This window comes from Moschus berezovskii, chromosome 27 (genome assembly GCF_049115385.1).
Source record: "Moschus berezovskii isolate FMDL1 chromosome 27, NW_MosBer_1.0, whole genome shotgun sequence".
NCBI lineage: Eukaryota > Metazoa > Chordata > Mammalia > Artiodactyla > Moschidae > Moschus > Moschus berezovskii.
This window is the reverse complement of record NC_142486.1, coordinates 3,393,970-3,414,485: the sequence shown is the minus strand read 5'-3', so window position 1 is coordinate 3,414,485 and position 20,516 is coordinate 3,393,970. Positions and strand designations below refer to the sequence as shown.

The 20,516-nt window shown below is 59.9% G+C and overlaps 1 protein-coding gene across 5 annotated transcripts in view; it reads left to right on the top strand.

Annotated features, from left to right (window-relative positions):
• TNRC18 (trinucleotide repeat containing 18) overlaps window positions 1-20,516 on the top strand; it is an 84,009-nt gene that overhangs the window by 20,071 nt on the left and 43,422 nt on the right. For 2 of the 5 annotated variants that reach the window (XM_055410385.2, XM_055410383.2), the window contains exons 3-10: window positions 1,838-1,993; window positions 4,354-4,479; window positions 4,936-6,660; window positions 16,168-16,270; window positions 16,511-16,716; window positions 17,247-17,393; window positions 17,915-18,105; window positions 19,405-19,834. In XM_055410385.2, coding sequence (XP_055266360.2) covers window positions 1,838-1,993; window positions 4,354-4,479; window positions 4,936-6,660; window positions 16,168-16,270; window positions 16,511-16,716; window positions 17,247-17,393; window positions 17,915-18,105; window positions 19,405-19,834 — 3,084 coding nt within the window. Of the gene's footprint in view, window positions 1-190; window positions 487-955; window positions 1,031-1,837; window positions 1,994-4,353; window positions 4,480-4,935; window positions 6,661-16,167; window positions 16,271-16,510; window positions 16,717-17,246; window positions 17,394-17,914; window positions 18,106-19,404; window positions 19,835-20,516 lie in introns of those variants that run through there. The other 3 variants (XM_088833065.1, XM_055410384.2, XM_055410387.2) reach the window with 3 other exon arrangements.

Sequence of the window (20,516 nt, the reverse complement as noted above, 5' to 3'; positions counted from 1 at the left end):
TCTGACCCTCTGCTTCAAGGGCGTCACTGGGCAAGCAGCTGGGGACACTGAGGTTGTGCAAATAAACGCCAGCGTCCTGGGGCTGGCGAGCCCATCTTGAGTTGCATGCTGCTCTGGGGGGGTGGGGGACACAGGCTTGCCCGTGTCTCCAGGCCAGGGGCCCCCTGGGGAGGCAGTTCGGGGTGCCGTTGAGCCCTGTGGCAGGCGGGAGCCGTTGGTGGCATCCGGGCCCCAACGCCCTGCCAGGCCTGGGGTGCCACTGGGCGGGTTTCACAAGCCAGGGCAGGGGCAGGCCCAGGGCAGGAAGAGCTGGGGGCTGATGTAAGCCCTTGCGCAAACCCCTTCCGGAGCCGGCTGCCTGCCCGCCTGCTGAGGAGGAAGCCGGGGCCTGGGCGCCCTGAGGCCCCGCTGCCCAGGCTGGGGCCACACAGGCCGCTGGACCGGCCACCATGGCCCTGGGGCCCGAGGGCTTGGCGCTGGAGTCCGGTGAGGGGGCCAGCGGGGCTGGCACTGGGGGGCACCGACGGGGGGGTGGTGACGCCACGTGTGGCCAGAAGGTGTCCTCCCGTAGCTCTGGGAGACAGGGAGGAGGCCCTGCCCCTCGCACCCTGGGGGGATGCGGTGGCTGTTCGGGGTGCCCTGTGCCCCCCGGAAGGTGCTGAGGGGGGTCTGCAGGCCCTTGGTGTGGGTTGAGGGCTCAGGTCGGGTAGGGTTTGCAGGCCCCCAGGGGCTGGGCTGGGGCCCCCTGGGTACCCCGAGTCTTACGTTGCCTGCATCCCCACGGCCACGTCACTCTGGGCCGATGTAAACAGCCGGCTTGGAGAGATTACCTGGGGGACACACGGGGAGCGCACATCTCGGACGGCCAGAGCTGGCTCTTGGTACCCTCTGTGGGCAGTGCTGCTGTTTATTATCGTTATTAATGCACCCTTCTTGCTTCACTACACTTCTCAAGGGAGGTCTTATTCTCTCCATTTTGCTGATGAGCAAACCAAGGCCGGGGAAGGGAAGGCTCCCCCCCACCCCCCAGGTTTGTAGGCATCCCCCTGGGCTGTGAGCAGGGGGCCTGCCAGGGTCTCCCCCTAAGGGTGGGTGTGGGGCAGGAAGGAGGAGGCCTCCCTGCAGGTGGGGGCCTGGCTGAGAGAGGCGTGGCCGGGGTGGGTGTGGTTTCCACCGGGGCAGGCTGGCTGTTCCTCCCGCCTCCCCTGGAGGGACCCCAGTGGAGGGACCCCCGGGGCTCCCTTGCCTGCTGCTCTTATTCCTTCCCTGACTCACTGGCTCATTCCTGTGGTTCTGGGTTGCCTTCACAGTCCCTGCTCACAGGTCGTGGGGGTCAGGCACGTCCCATCTCCGAGCCTCAGCATCCTCATCTGTTAAATGGGCACACTGTTCCTCCCGCACAGGGTTGGCTGAGAGTTGATCCCGGCGCCTGTCTGGGGTTGCTGTGGGGTCCTCAGAGGTCCTTCTCCAACTGAATCAGGGGTTTCCCCGGGTCCAGGCACTCAGAACCTGAGTCCCCTGCCACCTCCTTGTTTTGTGTCCTCTGGAGGTCCCTGCCCCACCCCCCACATCCCCTCCCCAGCCCCAGCTTTCAGCAGTAGATGGGGAGAACCACACCCCCTCACGTATGGGGAAGATAAGGCCCTTCTGCCAAGAGTGCTAGGTGTTCTGGAGGCGCCTGGGGTCTCTTTCTCATCCCGGAGTCTTGCTGAGTTGACCCAGGCTGGTCCTAAAGTCCAAGACGCTGGGGTGGGGTGGGGCGGAGGCGGGGAATTTGGGGTGGTGGGCTGGGCGGCGGGGGCCTGCTGGCTGCCTGACGGCCCCCTTCTCTCTGCAGGCGAGGCCTTCTTGGGCAGCTTTGTGGCCGGCGGGGTGGGGCCGGCGGCCGCATCCCATGGGAGCCCGGTGCCCCTGCCCTCTGACCTCTCCTTCCGCTCCCCCACCCCCAGCAACTTGCCCATGGTGCAGCTGTGGGCCGCGCACGCCCACGAAGGTAAGGAGCGAGCCGGCGGGCGGGCCGGGCCGCTGTCCCCAGCACTTCTCAGCCTGCCCTCTCCCCTTGGCCACACGGTCACCCCTCCACGCTGCGTGTGGCCTGGGGGCCCAGCCCTGAGCCTCCGGCCTCCACTCCGTGCTTCAAGCGCTCATCAATCCCTCCAGCTGCCGCCGCAGGGCCTTTACGCGTGCTGTTCCCTTGCAGCCCCTCGCCCCAGCTCACGGGCTGTCTCCTGTTCGTTCTCCAGGGCCTGGCTCACCTCTCCCATCCCCATTTCCCTTCTACTTGCTTGTGACCACACATTTTATCTGTGTTTTTTTTTCATGAAATACCTGTCTTCCAGTGGGCCGAGCTCCGAGGGCAGGGCCGAGTTTGTCCCCCTGGCACATAGCTCAACAGTAACTGTAATTGTGGGAGCTGTGGGGCCAGGCGCCACGGGGCTCTCTTCCTGCCGTTCTGCAGTGACACCCCTAAATGTGGGGGGTGTCTGCCGGTTGGCTTCCTGCCGGGCCTCCCTGGAGCCTCAGTTTCCCCTCTGTCACTGAAGGGATAGGCCTGGGGGACGCCGTGGTCCTCCCTGCCCTGGGGCTCGGGTGGAGTTTACATTGTAGCTGGGTGCTCACTGGCTCCTGGTGCCTCCTTGGGCGTCCTGGGGTGTGCGCCCGGCTCCCAGATCGGGGTCTTGGGAGCAGCTGCTGCAGGTTCGGGCTTTCCTGGGCCTTTCACTGCCCGCTGTCTCCCCGCTTCCTCCTCTGTGCCTTGTCACTGAGTGCTTCCGTCACTGTCCTGACTTGCGGGTGCCCCGCACAGAGGGGGCCATCTGCCTCTAGGTCTGGGACGCTGGGCAGTCCTTCCGAGCTGGGGTCCCATCTGAGCTTCCTGCCTCCACCAGCCCCGGGGGGGTGGGGGTGAGTTGGGGGCTACCTCTGGTGCCTTGTGCTATCTGCTTGCCCCGCTGCTTTCCCTGGGGCTTCCCAAATGGTGCTAGTGGTAAAGAACCTGCCTGACGATGCAGGCGACATAAGAGACGTGGGTTCAGTACCTGGGTAGGGAAGGTCCCTTGGAGGAGGGCATGGCAACCCACTCCAGTATTCTTGCCTGGAGAATCTCATGGACAGAGGAGCCTGGCGGGCTACATACAGTCCAGAGGGTTGAAAAGGGTCGGATACAACTGAAGCGACTGAGCTCTGCTTTCTCTGACTCCCTTTTCTCCTTTGCCAACAAATACCAGTAACCATAGTAACGATGTCGAACACGCAGTGTGCTTCGTATGTGTGGAGCACGGCACAGTTGAACTCTTCATCCTCAGAACAAGCCGTGAGCGAGGGACCGTTACGCCCATTTTACAGATGGAAAAGCAGCAGGGCCAAGCGCTGTTTCAGTGATGAAATGACCTATATCATGTTCCTCATTGTTTCGTGATGGTCGTCCATGTCCTTGACGCTGGGGCTGCGGGAGGAGAGGCGGGCCCAGTGCGGCCGGGGATGGTCTGGCCTTCCTGGCCTCGGTTCGTGACAAGGGGGCATGGGGGACCCAAGCCCCTCAGGGGTCGCCAGTGGGCCTGGGGTGCTGTATCACCCACAGCCCAGGTGGAGAGGCTGGGCCCACCCCCAGGGCCCCAGGACCTGCCCACCTCCCTGGCCTTCTGGGCCTCCTTTTCTTGTGTACCGTTCTAGGCCTCTTGTTTCTTTTTCTGTGGCCATTCTTTTCTGTCTTCTGTGCCCTGTAACTTACAGCCCTGGTTCTGGGCATCATGGGTGGGAGTGGAGGGGGCTTGAGAGGTTAGGAGGATGCCTGGCAGGAAGAATTCCTTCTTAGCAACACCTGCCTGGGAGACCCAGCAGCTGGAGATTATGCTGGGTAGGCTGAAGTTCAGAGAAAGCGACCTGCTAGGGTTACACAGCAGAGAAGTTAAACCAGTACACTCTTCAAACAAGGTCCATGTGGGCTTTTCTGAGCCTCAGTTTTCTCATCTGTAAAATGGGGATATTAAGAGTATCTGCCTCATAGAATTTTTTTTTTCCCTCTCTCTGAAATGTGAATGGGAACTGAACAGAGGCAAAGCAGTTGGAAGGGCTTGGTCTCTGATGAGAGCTGCCACCTGCATCATCATCATCGTCATCATTGCCCTCCCCTGGGTCCAATTTGATCCCCTTCCCAGGGGCCGCCTGGGACCGGAAGGAGGCCTGGCATGCCAGGACTGGGAGGGGGCTGTCCTCGCTGCGGGGAGCTGGTGCTAAACCTTGGCTTCCAGCACCAGGGGGCAGGACCTGACAGCCAAGAGAAGCAGAGAGGGTGGAAGGAGCCCCCTGGGGGGAGGCACAAGGGGTCTCAGCTTCATCTTTTCTCTCCTGCAGGCTTCTCCCACCTGCCCAGTGGGCTGTGCCCATCCTACCTCCACCTGAACCACCTGGAGCCCCCCAGCAGCGGGAGCCCCCTCCTCAGCCAGCTGGGTCAGCCCAGCATTTTCGATACCCAGAAAGGTCAGAAGGCAGGAGTGGTGGGGAGACTTGGGGGTGGGCTGGGGAACGGGGTTGGGAGGAACCACTACTCCAGCACTCCAGACCGCACCCTGGCTGTTTCCCAAGACTCCAGCCCAAGAGGCCCCCACAGGCTCCCGGGGCCCACCCATAGCCTTCTGGGACCTCCTAGCTGTTGGGTCCTCATCTAATCCTATTGGGCCCTCTGGGCAGCTCTTAATTCTGGCCTCTCCCCCTTTCACAGATGAGAAAACTGAGGCTCAGTAAGGTTAGTAGGTGGCCGAGATGAGGTTTCAACTTGTTTTTCATCCATTTCTAGAGCTGTCCTGCCCCAAGCCATACTGTAAGCAGTGCGTGGTCCTCCTCCGGCCCCGGGGTCCAGGGTACCCTTCCGGGCCTCCCTTGGCTCTGGACCAGGCAGTGGGATCACTGGCTCACCTCTGCATTCTTTCTTTGCAGACGGCTTCTACCTGCCCGCCCCGGGGGCTCCTGGCGCCCTGCACTCTCACACGCCCTCCTCCAGAACCCCCGGCGGCCACTCCTCCGGCGCGTCGACCAAAGGCTCTTCTCGGGAAGGTCCAGCCAAGGAGCGGACCGGCCGAAGCGGGGAGCCGCCCCCACTGTTCGGCAAGAAGGACCCGCGGGCCCGCGAAGAGGCGGCGGGGCCGCGCGGCGTGGTGGACCTGACCCAAGAGGCAAGGGCGGAAGGCCGCCAGGACCGAGGGCCCCCACGCCTCCTCGAGCGCCTGTCCCCCTTCCTGGCCGAGCCGGGGCCCCCGCGGGCGCCGGGTTCGGCCGCCGCCGAGTCGAAGGGCAAAAACCCGCCGCCGCCACTGCCGTTGAGCCTCTGCAACGGCACCGGGGACGTGGGGCTCCCCGCACTGGTGGCCGAGGGGGCCCGCGGCACCAAGGACATTGCGCGCCAGGACGAGAGCGCGCGGCTGCGGCGCGCAGAGGCCCTGCTGCCCGGGCCCTGCCCCTGCCCCTCGCCGCTCCCGCCGCCGCCACCGCCGCCGAGCAAGGGTATGCCTGCGCCCCCCGCCGCCTCCGGGGCCTTCGCCGCGCCGCAGCCCGCCCCCACCGGCGTCTATACCATCTTCCCCGCGGCGGCTGCGCGCGAGCCGGGCCGCGAGCACCGCGTGGTGGCACCCACCTTCGTGCCTTCCGTGGAGGCCTTCGACGAGCGCCCGGGGCCCATCCAGATCGCGTCGCAGGCGCGCGACGCCCGGGCCCGGGAGCGCGAGGTGGGCCGGCCCGGGGTCCTGCAGGGCCCGCCCGGGTCTCCGCGGCCACCCCCAGACCGGCCCGAGAGCCTCCGCGAGAAGAGCTCCGTGATCCGCTCGCTCAAGCGGCCGCCGCCCGCCGAGGCCCCACCGGCGCGGGCCGCGCGCGCCTCCCCGGACCCCCGGGCCTACCTCCCCGCCAAGGAGCTGCTCAAGCCCGAGGCCGAGCCCCGGCCCTGCGAGCGCGCCCTGCGCGGCCCCGCTGCCACCGCCGCCTCCCAGCAGGCCGCCAAGCTTTTCGGCTTGGAGCCCGGGCGGCCGCCCCCGCCCGCCGGCCCTGAGCACAAGTGGAAACCTTTCGACCTGGGCAACTTCGCCACCACGCAGATGGCCGTGCTGGCCGCGCAGCACCACCATGCCAGCCGCGCCGAGGAGGAGGCTGCCGCCGCCGCCTCCAAGAAGGCCTACCTGGACCCCGGGGGCGCGCTGCCCCGCGCCGCGGCCACCTGCGCCAGGCCAGGTGCCGACCTCCATGCGGCGGCCCACGGGCCCGGAGAGGCCTCCGCCATGCAGAGCCTCATCAAGTACAGTGGCAGCTTTGCCCGCGAGGCCGTGACTGTGCGCCCAGGCGGCTGCGGCAAGAAGAGCCCCTTCGGAGGCCTGGGCACCATGAAACCCGAGCCGGCGCCCACAGGTGCCCCCCGCGCCCAGACGCGCCTCCCGCACCCGGGGGGCCCTGCAACATCCGGCGGTCGACAGCTGAAGCGGGACCCGGAGAGGCCGGAGAGCGCCAAGGCCTTTGGCCGCGAGGGCTCAGGGGCCCAGGGTGAGGCAGAGGTGCGACACCCGCCTGTGGGCATTGCCGTGGCCGTGGCCCGGCAGAAGGACAGTGGCGGCAGTGGCCGGCTGGCACCTGGGCTGGCGGACCAGGAGCGGTCCCTGTCCCTGAGCAACGTCAAAGGTGAGTCCTGGGTCCCACCCCCACCCTCTGCACCTTTAATTCCCCTTCACCTCCCCACCTCTGTGCTCCTTTCTCCCTGCCCACCCCACTTCCACACCCTTCTCTCCCATCCGTCCTGGTTCTGTTTGTCCTTTGTCCCCCTCACGGGCTGTGACTGCTATTTAGGGTTTATTGCTTTTTCTGTTGTACACACAGAAGAAAGTGTACAATGCAGGAAAGGAGAGGGAAGTAAAGGGAACGTTAGATTTGTTTCCAGGACCCTGAACGCTTAAGAGATCTGCTGCCAGGTTCATTTTCCCCTCTGATCTGCAGAGCTCCCAGTGCACTGTGGTCTTGCCTTCTGCTTTTTTATTTGCCCGGGTAGGTAGGCTCTTGCTTTTGCAAACTCTTTAAAAGTAGCAGTTTTAATGGCCTCTGTTGTCCTGTACAGAGCACTCACCATAGCTACCTTTGCCATTCCCTAGTGGCATTTTGGCTTTCCCTCTGATGTTTTTGTGTTTAGGAAGTGGCTCTGAATATTTTTGTGCATTGCGCCTCTCTGATATTTTGAGTCATTTTCTAAGAATAGATTCCAACGAATAGATTAGCTTTAAGCTTTCAATTCTAAGTCCTTGAGGGAGGTAATCGTGCCTTACTTACCTAGTTCTGTGCTCCCAATACCTAGCGTGGGGCCTGGCGCGTAGTAGGTGTCTGATAAGCGGGGGAGTGAGTGCCTGAGTGTGACTGGTCGAGGCCAGGGCCCCCGGCGTCCCTGTGGTCTCGACAATGGAAGCCTTTGCGACTTCTTAGGTGGTTGGAGATTTTATATGCTTGTTTGCAGTCTGTTTCATTTTAGACTATTCAGCTGTGTTTTATTTAAAAAAAACAAACGTCATTGAGCTTGGTAGGGAGTAATGGTACATTTCTTTTAATTATTGGTGAAGTTGAATATCTTGTCCGAAGGGGGTTGATTGGTTCCATTTAGTTTTGTCCCTTGCATATTTTCCCAGTTGGATTCCTTCCTGGAATTTTGCATAGTTGATACTTACGAACTGCCTAGAGAGAGCCCAAGTGAAAGTGAAGTCGCTCAGTCGTGTCTGACTCTTTGCAACCCCATGGACTATAGCCTACCAGGCTCCTCTGTCCATCGGATTTTTCAGACAAGGGTACTGGAGTGGGTTGCTATTTCCTTCTCCAGGGGATCTTCCCAACTCAGGGATCGAACTCAAGTATCCTGCATTGTGGGCAGATGCTTTACCATCTGAGCCACCAGGGAAGCCAAGAGAGAGCCCAGCGCTGAGCCAAAGGCCCCACCTGCGGGGTGGGTGCCGAGGCCGCTCTGCTGCCCAGGTGTGTGAGCATGCGGAGGTCTGGACGTGGCTGGCTGGGGTCAGAGCCCCGGAAAGCTCAGAGCCAGTGACGCTTAGGGAACCTTTGTTAAATGACCGGCTGAAGCCAATGTTCTGTGTGGATCACCCTGCCTGGAGCCAGAGAGGCCTGCCCTCAGACCCTGGGAGCTCACTGAGCCCTTGCCTTACTTGGTCTGTTATCGAAAGTCTGGTTATCAGCCGTTGGCTTGGAGGTGGCTGACTGGGTGGTAGGGAAGCCCTCTTACTAGGTAGATCCTTCTGGGAGAGAAAAGACCTTTTGGGGGTCCTTGTTGTAGAAGAAGGCTCATGAGACTTGATATGGCTCTCCTGCTGGGATCTCTTCCTGATACCCAGCTTACCTGTCTCTGCCCCAGGGATCTCTGTCTGTGGTTGTGAGTGTGTGAGAATGTGTCTGAGGGAATGTGTGTGTGTGTGATTGTGTGTGAGGGAATGTGTGTGTGTGATTGTGTATGAGGGAATGTGTGTGTGTGTGAGAGAGAATGTGTATGAGGGTATGTGAGTGTGAGAATGTGTATGAGGAAATGTGTGTGAGAATTTGTGTATGAGGGCATGTGTGTGTTAGAATGTGTATGACAGAATGTGTGTGTGTCAGACAGTGTAGGTGAGAAAATGTGTGTGAGAATGTGTATGAGGGATTGTGTGTGTGAGAATGTGTATGAAGAAGTGTGTGTGTGTGTATAAGAGAGTGTAGGTGAGAATGTGTTTAAGTGTGTATATGTGAGAATGTTTGTGTATGAGGGAATGTGTGTCTGAGAATTTGTGTATGAGGGAATGTGTGTGAGAATTTGTGTATGAGGGCATGTGTGTGTGAGAATGTGTATGAGGGATTGTGTGTGTGTGTCAGAATGTGTATGAGGGACTGTGTGTGTGTGTGTGAATGTGGATGGAGAAATGTGTGTGTGTATAAGAGTGTAGGTGAGAATGTGTTTAAGTGTGTATATGTGAGAATGTTTGTGTATGAGGGAATGTGTGTCTGAGAATTTGTGTATGAGGGAATGTGTGAGAATTTGTGTATGAGGGCATGTGTGTGTGAGAATGTGTATGAGGGATTGTGTGTGTGTGAGAATGTGTATGAGGGATTGTGTGTGTGTGAGAATGTATGAGGGATTGTGTGTGTGTGTGAGAATGTGGATGAAGAAATGTGTGTGTGTATAAGAGAGTGTAGGTGAGAATGTGTTTAAGTGTGTATATGTGAGAATGTCTATGAGGGAATGTGTGTGTGAGAATTTGTGTATGAGGGCATGTGTGTGTTAGAATGTGTATGACAGAATGTGTGTGTGTCAGACAGTGTAGGTGAGAAAATGTGTGTGAGAATGTGTATGAGGGATTGTGTGTGTGAGAATGTGTATGAAGAAGTGTGTGTGTGTGTGTAAGAGAGTGTAGGTGAGAATGTGTTTAAGTGTGTATATGTGAGAATGTTTGTGTATGAGGGAATGTGTGAGAATTTGTGTATGAGGGAATGTGTGTGAGAATTTGTGTATGAGGGAATGTGTGTGAGAATTTGTGTATGAGGGCATGTGTGTGTGAGAATGTGTATGAGGGATTGTGTGTGTGTGAGAATGTGTATGAGGGATTGTGTGTGTGTGTGAGAATGTGGATGAAGAAATGTGTGTGTGTATAAGAGAGTGTAGGTGAGAATGTGTTTAAGTGTGTATATGTGAGAATGTCTATGAGGGAATGTGTGTGAGAATGTGTATGAGGGAATGTGTGTGTGAGAATTTGTGTATGAGGGAATGTGTGTGTGAGAATTTGTGTATGAGGGCATGTGTGTGTGAGAATTTGTGTATGAGGGCATGTGTGTGTGAGAATTTGTGTATGAGGGCATGTGTGTGTGAGAATGTGTATGAGGGATTGTGTGTGTGTGAGAACATGTATGAGGGATTGTGTGTGTGTGTGAGAATGTGTATGAGGGATTCTATGTGTGTGTGAGAAAGTGTATGAAGAAGTGTGTATGTGTATAAGAGAGCGTAGGTGAGAATGTGTTTAAGTGTGTATATGTGAGAATGTTTGTGTGTGAGAATGTGTATGAGGAAATGTGTGTGAGAATTTGTGTATGAGGGCATGTGTGTGTTAGAATGTGTATGACAGAATGTGTGTGTGTCAGACAGTGTAGATGAGAAAATGTGTGAGAATGTGTATGAGGGATTGTGTGTGTGAGAATGTGTATGAAGTGTGTGTGTGTGTATAAGAGAGTGTAGGTGAGAATGTGTTTAAGTGTGTATATGTGAGAATGTTTGTGTATGAGGAAATGTGTGTGAGAATGTGTATGAGGGAATGTGTGTGTGAGAATTTGTGTATGAGGGCATGTGTATGTGAGAGTGTGTATGAGGGAATGTGTGTATGAGTGTAGGTGGGAATGTGTCAGAGAGTGTAGGTGAAAATGTGTGTGTGTGTGAGAATGCATATGAGGGAATGTGTGTAGAAGAGTATAGGTGAGTGTGTGTATGTGAGAATGTGTATGAGGGAATGTGTGTATGAGTGTAGGTGGGAATGTGTGTGTTTGTGTGTGTGTGAGAATGTGTATGAGGGAATGTGTGTGTGAGAATGTTTGTGTATGAGGGAATGTGTGTGAGAATGTGTATGAGGGCATGTGTGTATGAGTGTAGGTGGGAATGTGTGTGTTTGTGTGTGTGTGAGAATGTGTATGAGGGAATGTGTGTGTGAGAATGTTTGTGTATGAGGGAATGTGTGTGAGAATGTGTATGAGGGCATGTGTGTATGAGTGTAGGTGGGAATGTGTGTGTTTGTGTGTGTGTGAGAATGTGTATGAGGGAATGTGTGTGTGAGAATGTTTGTGTATGAGGGAATGTGTGTGAGAATGTGTATGAGGGCATGTGTGTATGAGTGTAGGTGGGAATGTGTGTGTTTGTGTGTGTGAGAATGTGTATGAGGGAATGTGTGTGTGAGAATGTGTATGAGGGAATGTGTGTGTGAGAATTTGTGTATGAGGGCATGTGTATGTGAGAGTGTGTATGAGGGAATGTGTGTATGAGTGTAGGTGGGAATGTGTCAGAGAGTGTAGGTGAAAATGTGTGTGTGTGTGAGAATGCGTATGAGGGAATGTGTGTAGAAGAGTATAGGTGAGTGTGTGTGTGTGAGAATGTGTATGAGGGCATGTGTGTGTGTGTGAGAACGTGTATGAAGAAATGTGTGTATGAGTGTACGTGAGAATCTGTGTGTTTGTGTGTGTGTGTGAGAGAGAAAGAGAGTGGGAGCCGAGAGCAAGGAGGGGACAGTCTGGGGAGGCGACCTTCAGGAATCATGGGGCTGAGGCTGTTTTCCTTTTTCCTGACGACAGTTGGAAAGTAGGTGATTGGAACCTTGACGTGAAAAAAGGTGAAAGTGTTGATCACTTGGTCGTGTCTGACTCTTTGCGACCCATGGACTGTATAGCCCACCAGGCTCCTCTGTCCATAGGATTCTCCAGGCAAGAACACGGGTGTGGGTTGCCATTCCCGACTGGGGGTGGAACCAGGGTCTCCTGCATTGCAGGCAGATTTTTTTTTACTGACTGAGCCACCGACTTTCCTTAAAAGTACACCATAAGAAGTGGGTTTTCCCTACTCTGGGGGCCTCGAGGGAGCAGGGAGCTGGCATCACCCTGACTGGTGGTTGTCAGCCTGGCGCTGCCGGGTCCTCCCAGCCTCCTGGCTCCTCCTGGTGGAGTGAGCCCTTTCCCTGGCAGTGGGTTCAAGTGTAGGCTCTGCCTCTTGCAGCGGTGTGACCTTGAACCAGAGGCCTAAGCCCCCTGAGCTCTGGTGTCCACGTTTACTGCGTGGCGCTAGGAGGGCTGCCTTGTTCCCTGGCGCCAGGTGGGCTGATGGGCACATAGTAGGTGCTTCATACACAGGTCTGTCTTTTCTCTGCTCACATTCAGAGTCTTCAGGGCTCAGAGCTTCTGCCCTAAGCCTGAGATCTCTTTTGAGAAATGTCCCAAGGTCTGGCTTCAGGGATCTCGGACCCTGAAGGACGGGCATTGTGTACACCTGTGAGCCCCAGACAGTGGTGCCGATGTTCGAGAGGCCAGCAGACCAGCCCTGTCGCTGCCATTTGTGGGGGTTGGTGCAGGCAGCCCCACATAGCCCTGGCCAACGCCTCCTCCCACAGCCCCCAGTGGAGGATCTGTTTGTCCCCCAGCTTCCAGACGGGAGAGCAGGGCCCTTGGAGGTGGAGGGACATGCCCTGGGTCACTCGGGCTAGAACAGGTGGGCTGAGCTTGAACCCGAAGCCCAGGGCTGTGCCTCCTGCCTCTCCCCCTTGCCCGTTGTCAACTCTGTGGTGGCATCAAACTGGGGACCAGATCTGGGGGGCTCTGATGGTGCCCCACGAACCCTGCTCCACTGTCCGTATCACCGGCAGAGCCGGGGTTGCACTGGCTGTAAGCCGTGGTGTTGACCCCAGACTCGAACGAGCACAGAGTCAGCCAGGGCCGTGGAAATGAGCAGATGGGAGTCCAGGAGGAGGTTGCCATGGGAACCGGGCCTCAGCCTGGGCAATAATGGCTGGGATTAGAGGCTGTGACCCACAGTGAAGCTGTCACTGCTGAGGACGTGGGCCCCGGGGCGGGGCTGCAGACAGGCAGAGGCTGCGGGGCTGCCGTTTCCCTGGTGCTCACCCTGTGCAGGCTCTCTGCTTGGGGGCTGTGCAGCCAGGGCGGGAGGTGCAGTGTAGGACAACTCACTCAGACCCCAGCGCCAGCCGGGCGCCTCCTCGGCAGTCAGGATTGTGACCTGGGCAGTGCCTCTGCCTGTCCATGCCTCGGTGTCCTCATCTGGGGCGGCTGGAGTGAGGGCTGGAACTCCTCTCCTGGGTTGATGACCACTGGATGAATGTGTGCATGGAGCAATCCTCGGACCCTGCTGGGCACAGGGGTGACTTGAAAATCACCAGAGCTCCTGCCTTGAGGGCTGGGAGGACGGGGTCTTCTGTGTGTGTGGTACCTTGGGCTTGGCTCCTCTCTGCCCCACAAACTTGCCTCCTGGAGGAACTGGCCCCCCCGCCAACCTGGAGCTCAGCAGAGACAAGCTATGGGCCCTCTTGGTTTGCTTGTTCCCAGGCGGTTTTCAAAGCCTTAGTCAGATCATGTCTCATCCCTGCTCAACACTTCCTCTGGCTTCTCCTTTCACCTTGGATGGAATCTCAGCCGCATTCCCCTCCACGGCCTGCAAGGCCCCGAGTGCGGTCTGCAGCCCACCCTCCCCTGCATGCTTTCCTCCTTGGCCTTCTTGCCTTGACGAGGCAGGCACACTCCTGCCCCAGGGCCTTTGCACCTGCTGCTTGCCCTCTCTGCATCGCCCTCTAGGTGTTCTCACGAAATACTTCATTCACTTCCCATATATATGCTGAGCAGCTTCCTGTGTCAGGTGTTGTGTAAGGGGAGAGGTAGATACCTCGGAGTGGGGATGGAGGAGACGGACAATGAATAACCAACAGGCAGAGTGGCTGTGTGATGTGCTCAGTGCAGTGAGGGAGACAAATAAGGGAACGTGATACAGGAGAGGTGGTCTGGGAGGGCTTCCTGGAGGAGGTAGCATATGAGCTGAGGTCTTCCTGGGGAGACTGAGTACTACAGGGGTTGGGCACAAGCACTCTAGGTGGAGGGAACAGTGTGTGTGGCTCTGAGTGAGACTGGGGGGTGCACTGGACAGGACAGCTGGGTGGCCTGGCACTCTGTAGGGAGGACGGGGTGAGCAGGGGTTAGAGGGAACAGGTTGACGCAGGAGGTCGGGGTGGTGCCCCGGCTGCTGTGGTACAGGGCGTGTCACATTTCTTTGGACACCAGCTGAATTTGGAGGGAGCGGTCTGGGGCTCTGGCCTGAGGAACCCTGCGGGTGGTGGCTTCTCCAAGCCGGGCTGGCCTGCGTGCAGGCTTCTGGTGGGGCCTGCAGTGGGAAGCCCCTGAGGCCTGTGCAGTGACAACCAGGCCGGTGGAGAGGCCTCAGGCCTGCGGACTGAGCTCTTGGGGACAGGCCACACTCCAGGCGCGTGACCCTTCTGGGGACACCAGGAGCTCTTTGCCAAAGCCTGTCCCCCAGTGCAGCATGGCCCCGTGGATGGAGGGCCCTTGGGGTTTCTATAGGCCTGGGAGGCCCTCCCCTGGGAGAAGGCATGTGCTCTGGTTTCTCAGCCCAGCTGCAGGACTCTGAGTGGTCCTGCCTAGAAGTGTGGCCGCCCTTAGGGCCTCATTCCCGAGGTGGGGCCCATGAGGCGGGCCCCTTCCAGCCCTTGGTGAAGGGGGTGTGCGGGAGGGTGGGCGCAGGGGACCCTTTGACTTGGGAACCGCACTGACTCTGGCGGCCTGGGTACCCTGGCTGGCTCTCACCTGCTCTTCCACCACCCATCTTTCCCCTCTGCTTCCTGGCCTCCTGCCACGAGCTGGGTACAGTCATGGGGACTGGACGCTGGCACAGAGGATCTGCTCTGGACCTGCGTGGAGTGAGGTGGCGGGCGGCCTGGGACTCGGCCTGTGGCCCACAGGGTCCAGGTGGGGAAGACTGCTTCACCCAGTCTCACCCCGCCCGCCCGGTGCCCCAGCTCGCTGATCCTTCACTGTTTAACTGCACATGCTGCTTCCTCGTTGCCCCAGGGGCTTCTGGAACCTCCTGGGCCTGCCCCTGGTGGCCCCCAGCCCATCTCCAGCTGTCTTGTAAGGGGTATTCCTTCCCCGACCTGCTTGGTCCATCGGGCATATGGGCTCACGGCTGTCCCTCCCTGCCTGCTCGCCTTCTCTTCCTGAAAGGAAAGGAGAAGCTGCCTGCCTCCCAGAGCCTCTCCTGGGGAACAGTTCTCAGGAGGTCTTTGGGAGTTCCTGGTGTTGCGGGTGCAGGAGGGAAGGAACGAGGGGAAAGGCCGACAGCAGCATGCCAGGTTGGATCCCTGCCCCCGCAGGCTGTATAGGGGTGGGGGACCCTGGAGAGGGGACCAGGACACTTTGTCTGCAGCAGAGTAGTAACTGACAAGGTCCATGCACCGGCAGGCCTAGGGGCGGCTTCCTCCTTGAGCACATCTTGGAGCCCTGGGTGGGTGGACACTGGCCTCAGGGCAGCTGATCCTAGGGAAGGAATTAGTCCAGCCTCAGCAGGTTTCTCTTATTTTTGGTTGCTGCGCTTGGACTTTCTTGAGGTGTTCCTGCTGGGGGCTTCTCTCTCATTGTGGCGGCGCACCGGCTTCTCATTGCTGCTGCCTCTCATTGCAGAGCACGGCCTCGAGTGCACACGGGGGTGCACTAGTTGGGGCTCCTGAGCTCTGGAGCGTAAGGGCTCAGTGGCTGTGGCGCTCAGGCTTTGCTGCCGGGTGGCATGTGGGATCTGCCCGGCCCAGGGGTCAAACCCACATCCCCTCGCATTGGCAGGTGGATTCTTAACCTCTGAACCACCAGCAAAGTCCTTGGTTTCTCTTTTGAGAAAGGTCTCTGCCGCTGGCGGCCGTACCCGCCTCCTGGGCCCTGGCCTGCCTCCGCAACCATGCATACTCTGAATTTTGGCTCACAGTGTAGAAGACACCCAGGGAACAGGGGCTGGGGAAGGTGGCGAGCGAGGAGGGCTGAGTGCCTGTGGAGTCAGTCAGGGCTTTGGGAGGGGCAGTGGACCAGCTGTGGGGGGCTGGGGTTGCTTCCTGGGCACCAGGCCTGGGATGGGCCAGCCGGGAGGGGGCCCCACACCCTCCAGTCGCCGCGCCCCCCACGTGCGTAGGGTTCTCTGGTTTCAGTTTTCCGTCTTGATTTTGAAGAGATCAGCCACACGTGTGCAACCGCCGGAACCATGGCGGGGCCTCCGGGTGGCGGCTGGCTCCCCGTGACCTGGGCTTGGCTCTGCGTCTGCATGGCGACCGCTCTTTTGGGTTGTGGTTTTCCCTCCGTCTTGACCCGCCCCCAGCACCTGTGCTTCCGGCGCTGAAGGAGGAAACCCTGTCCCCGAGTGCCGCTCGGTTCACCCTGGGTTACGGCGCCATCTGTTTTACGACGTTTTCTTGCAGCTTCCCGGTTACCTGGGAGAGTTACAGGTGGGCTCTTTGAGGGTGGTGGAGGGTTGTTTCTGGGCACAGAGGACATCTGGCCAGGGTGAGGGACCCGCTCAGACGCTGAGGGCTTGTTGGGGGCTCTGAGTGGGGCTCACTTCCTGCCCTCCCGCCCGCCCAGGGCACGGCCGAGCCGACGAGGACTGTGGCGATGACCGGGCCAGGCACCGGGAGGAGAGGCTGCTGGGGGCGCGGCTGGACCGAGACCAGGAGAAGCTGCTCAGGTGAGGCCTGGGGGCCCCTGGGGCAGGGTGGGTGGCCCTCCGTGGGCGCGGATGGTCCTGAGCACGTGGGACCCCTCCCGAGGAAGGCCCGGGGCCCCTCTGGGGAGCCGCAGCTGGCTTTTCTGCCCCCCGGTGCCGAGCAGTGACCTGGTGTCCACCGGTCCCTTGGGGTGCCCCTTTTTTCTCCCCCTCGTCCCTGGGGCCATCCCAGACTCACCGACACCTCCGCTCCCCTTCCAGAGAAAGCAAGGAGCTGGCCGACCTGGCCCGCCTGCACCCCACCAGCTGTGCTGCTAACGGCCTGAATCCCAACCTCATGGTGACCGGGGGCCCGGCGCTGGCGGGCTCCGGTCGCTGGTCCGCCGACCCCGCAGCCCACCTGGCCACTCACCCCTGGCTGCCCCGCTCGGGCAGCACGTCCATGTGGCTCGCTGGACACCCCTACGGTGAGCAGGGGTGGGGATTGCGGAGGCCTGAGTGTTTCCATCGGAGCACGGTGCTGGGGGCTGGTGTCGGATGGGACCCGTCCTGTCCTCCCTGTAGGTCACCTCTCTAGCTTGTCCGAAGTGGAAAAGTGTTAGTCGCCCACTCACATCTGACTCTGGCAACCCTGTGGACTGTAGCCCACCGGGCTCCATTGCCCGTGGGATTTCCCAGGCAAAAATATGGGAGTGGGGTTATTATTCCCTTCACCGGGGGGTCTTCCTGACCCAGGGATTGAACCCAGGCCTCCTGCATTGCAGGCAGATTCTTTGCCATTTGAGCCACCAGGGAAGCCCAGGCAGGGTCATTATTGATGGCTGCAGCCTCGTGGGATTCCTCTGCCAGGCTTGTTGGTGGACAGTGGTCAGAAGGGGTGACGGGGGAGGGTTCACAGCCAGCCAGCCCTTATCCTTGGCTTCCTCCATGAAGACCCAGGAAGGGAGGGGGAGTGGGAGTGGCTCCCAGCACTGATGTGGGCCTGGGTCTCTCCTAGGCTTGGGTCCCCCTTCTCTGCACCAGGGCATGACGCCTGCCTTTCCGCCTGGCCTGGGGGGCTCCCTGCCTTCAGCCTACCAGTTCGTTAGGGACCCCCAGTCGGGCCAACTGGTGGTCATTCCCAGCGACCACCTGCCTCACTTTGGTAAGTGGTGGTCCGTGGTTGGGGGCAGGGGCTGTGATGGCCTCATACAGTGAGACTGTCCCAAACGCCATGGGCCTCCTGTGGTGGGGAGGGGTGTCACGGGGCCACAAGGGTCCTTGTTCTGATGAGTTCCTACCCAGAAAGCCCATGTGGAGAACCAGGGCAGGGCTGCCCGGGTCGGGGGCCTGGACTCCGCCTCGGTGCCCCCAGCCCTCAGGCATCCAATTTGCAGAACACTGGGTGTAGCGGGAGGAGGTTTGGTGTTGCCATGTCAGCCACTCCTGCTGTTTGGCCTCTGGGACCCCCGCGTGGGCTGCAGGGCCTGGGGTGTGGTTGTTGGTGGCTGAGGAGGAGGAGGAGGACTGGCTTCCCGGCCCCAAGAAAGCACTGGAGGCCCAGCTGAGCCTGTTCTGCTGCTGTGTGAGCGCGTGGTCCTTCTCTGGGCCTCGGTTTCCCCGTCTGTGAAGCAGGGTGACAGGCGTTGGGCACGGGGTGCAGCCTCATGGTCTTCTTGTCTGCAGCGGAGCTGATGGAGCGGGCCGCTGTGCCGCCCCTCTGGCCTGCCCTGTACCCGCCGGGCCGCAGCTCCCTGCACCACGCCCAGCAGCTGCAGCTCTTCTCGCAGCAGCACTTCCTGCGACAGCAGGAATTCCTCTACCTGCAGCAGCAGGCAGCCCAGGCCCTGGAGCTGCAGAGGAGCGCCCAGCTGGTGGTGAGTTGGGGGGGGCATGGTCGCAAGAGGGCCATGGGGGCCGTGGAGACCCTTCTCGGAGCCCCCTCCCATTGACGGCAGGGCAGAGGGGTCAGCCGGCAGACAGTCCAGTTCTGGACTGGGAGGGGGAAATGAGAGGCTGGTGGTCAGGGAGGGCCCCCCGGAGGAGGTGACGTCTGTCGGGAGACCTGAAGAAGTCAGTTGTGGAGGAGCCTTCTGGGCAGAGGGGATGGGGTGAGCAAGCCTGAGAGGCAGACAGAGCCTGGCGGGGTTGGGGAGCCATGGGGAAACCGAGGCAGGAGAGGTGGCCCCTCCTGTGGATGGGAGGTGTTTACCTGGGAGCTGAACGGATTCCAGTGGGCTCCTGCCGTTTCCTGAGCCCCGCCTGGCCCAGCTGGGCACTTGATGGCCTGGGCTTCCCTCCTGGGCCAGGGCTGGCCTCCACCCATGTTGCTTGGTCCCATAAGATGGGCAACACTTGGTGTCCCCCTGTGTGGGTGGACTCCCTAAAGCCCACAGCCCTCCTGCCTTCTTGAAGGTGCTCCTGGACACTTGTCCTCTGCCTGGCCGCGTCCCTCCTTTTTCGCGTGGCAGCCGCTCTGAAGGAGTCAGCAGAGATGACATACAATGAAGGGGTCCTGGTTTTGAACCTTTAGTTCTTCCATCCCTGGCTGAGTGCCTTCGGGCGAGTGAATTCATCTCTCTGGGCTCCAGGTTTCCTCCTGTGGAAATGGAGCGGCTGTTAATTTCTGTGTCGTCAAATTCTTTATTGAGATTTCACAGTGGTGAGGGCCGTGGGCTTGGAGCCCTTCTTCATGGTGTTTTTGTGTACGGACAGCCCCCTGGGCCCCGGCTGATCTTGAGCCGTTTCCTCACAGCCCAGTAAGGGCTCACTGTCAGCGGTGTTTGGGCCTCGCGGTGGTGAAGCGGGAGGGTCCTCAGGCAGTGGCTCCCCCGTGCAGGCAGCTGTCCTCGGCCCGTGGTGGAGCTGGGGGTGGGACAGTCTTGCGTCTTCAGAGCCTCCCACCTCTGCCTGGCCCCCCGTCCTCTTGTCTCTGGGGGTCCTAGGGGAGGGTCAGGGTCTAGACTGGAGGTTCCCCCAGCCCCGTGTGCTGGAATTCTGCAAGGAATGCGGTGCTTGTTACACGAGCTGGGATGGAATGTCCGTCTCAGGTGGGGTCCTGCAGCCCCTGACCCTGCCTGGCATTCTCCGTGGGCCCGGGGGTGCCTGGGGGGACGGGGCCGGTGCTGGGTGATGGGTCCTGTCTTCCTGACCCTACCTCCTGGCCCCCTCCGCAGCAGGAGCGGCTGAAGGCCCAGGAGCAGCGGGTGGAGATGGAGGAGAAGGTGAGCAAGCGCAGCCTGGAGGCTGCAGGCAAGGCCGGCCTGGGAGCTGCGGGCCCAGGGCTGCTGCCGCGGAAGCCCCCTGGCCTGAGCACCGGCCCCACGGGCAGCTATGCCAAGGCCATGAGCCCGCCGCCTTCTCCCCGCGCGTCCCCCGTGGCTGCCCTGAAGGCCAAGGTCATCCAGAAGCTGGAGGACGTGTCCAAGCCGCCCGCCTACGCGTACCCCGCCACACCCAGCTCCCACCCCAGCAGCCCGCCGCCCGCCTCCCCGCCGCCCACCCCGGGGATCGCCCGCAAGGAGGAGGCCCCCGAGAACGTCGTGGAGAAGAAGGACTTGGAGCTGGAGAAGGAAGCCCCCAGCCCTTTCCAGGCCCTGTTCTCAGGTAGGAGCTGGAGAAACGGGTGTCCCGCACGTCACTCACTCATTGGTTCAGCCGGCCGTTCCTCCTTTCCCTGCTGACCGCCTGCTGTGTTGGCTCCGCCAGGAAGTTCCTTCTGGTGTTTTGGTCAAACTGGTACGTGGCCTGCTGCCACGCTCTGGAGTGAACTGTCCGCTGTCGTTTCTAGTCGTCCCGCGGTTGGAGGGTCAGGGGAAACAGGTGTAATGTTAGAAGTGGGTCCTGAGTTCAGAAGGCCTTGTTCTGAGCGTCGAAGAGAGCAACGCCCGTCAGGTATTCGGCCCCACGCTGCCTGGCTCATAGGTGCTGCACTGTCACATTGACAATAACAGTACCTTCCGGGTTGTGACCCCGCCCGCGTGCACGCATGCACCCTCTTCCCGTGTCCCGTGTCCATGGGGACGCGCAGCGGGTGGCCTTGACGGGGCCTGAGGCTTGTGTTCCTCATCCCGTGGGAGGACGTGAGTTTGAATTCCAGAGTTCAGATATCGGCCACTGGGATACTGTGTGGTTTTGGGCCGGTGGCGTCCCTCTCTGGGGAGAGCCGATGTCTTGCTAGCAGTCGAGTCGAGTGTGGAGCACAGGCCAGGCTGTGGTTCAGGATGGGGCTGCTCTGTGTATCTGTCTCCATTCATTGGTTCCTGTTCAGCCCTTACTGCTTGTGCCC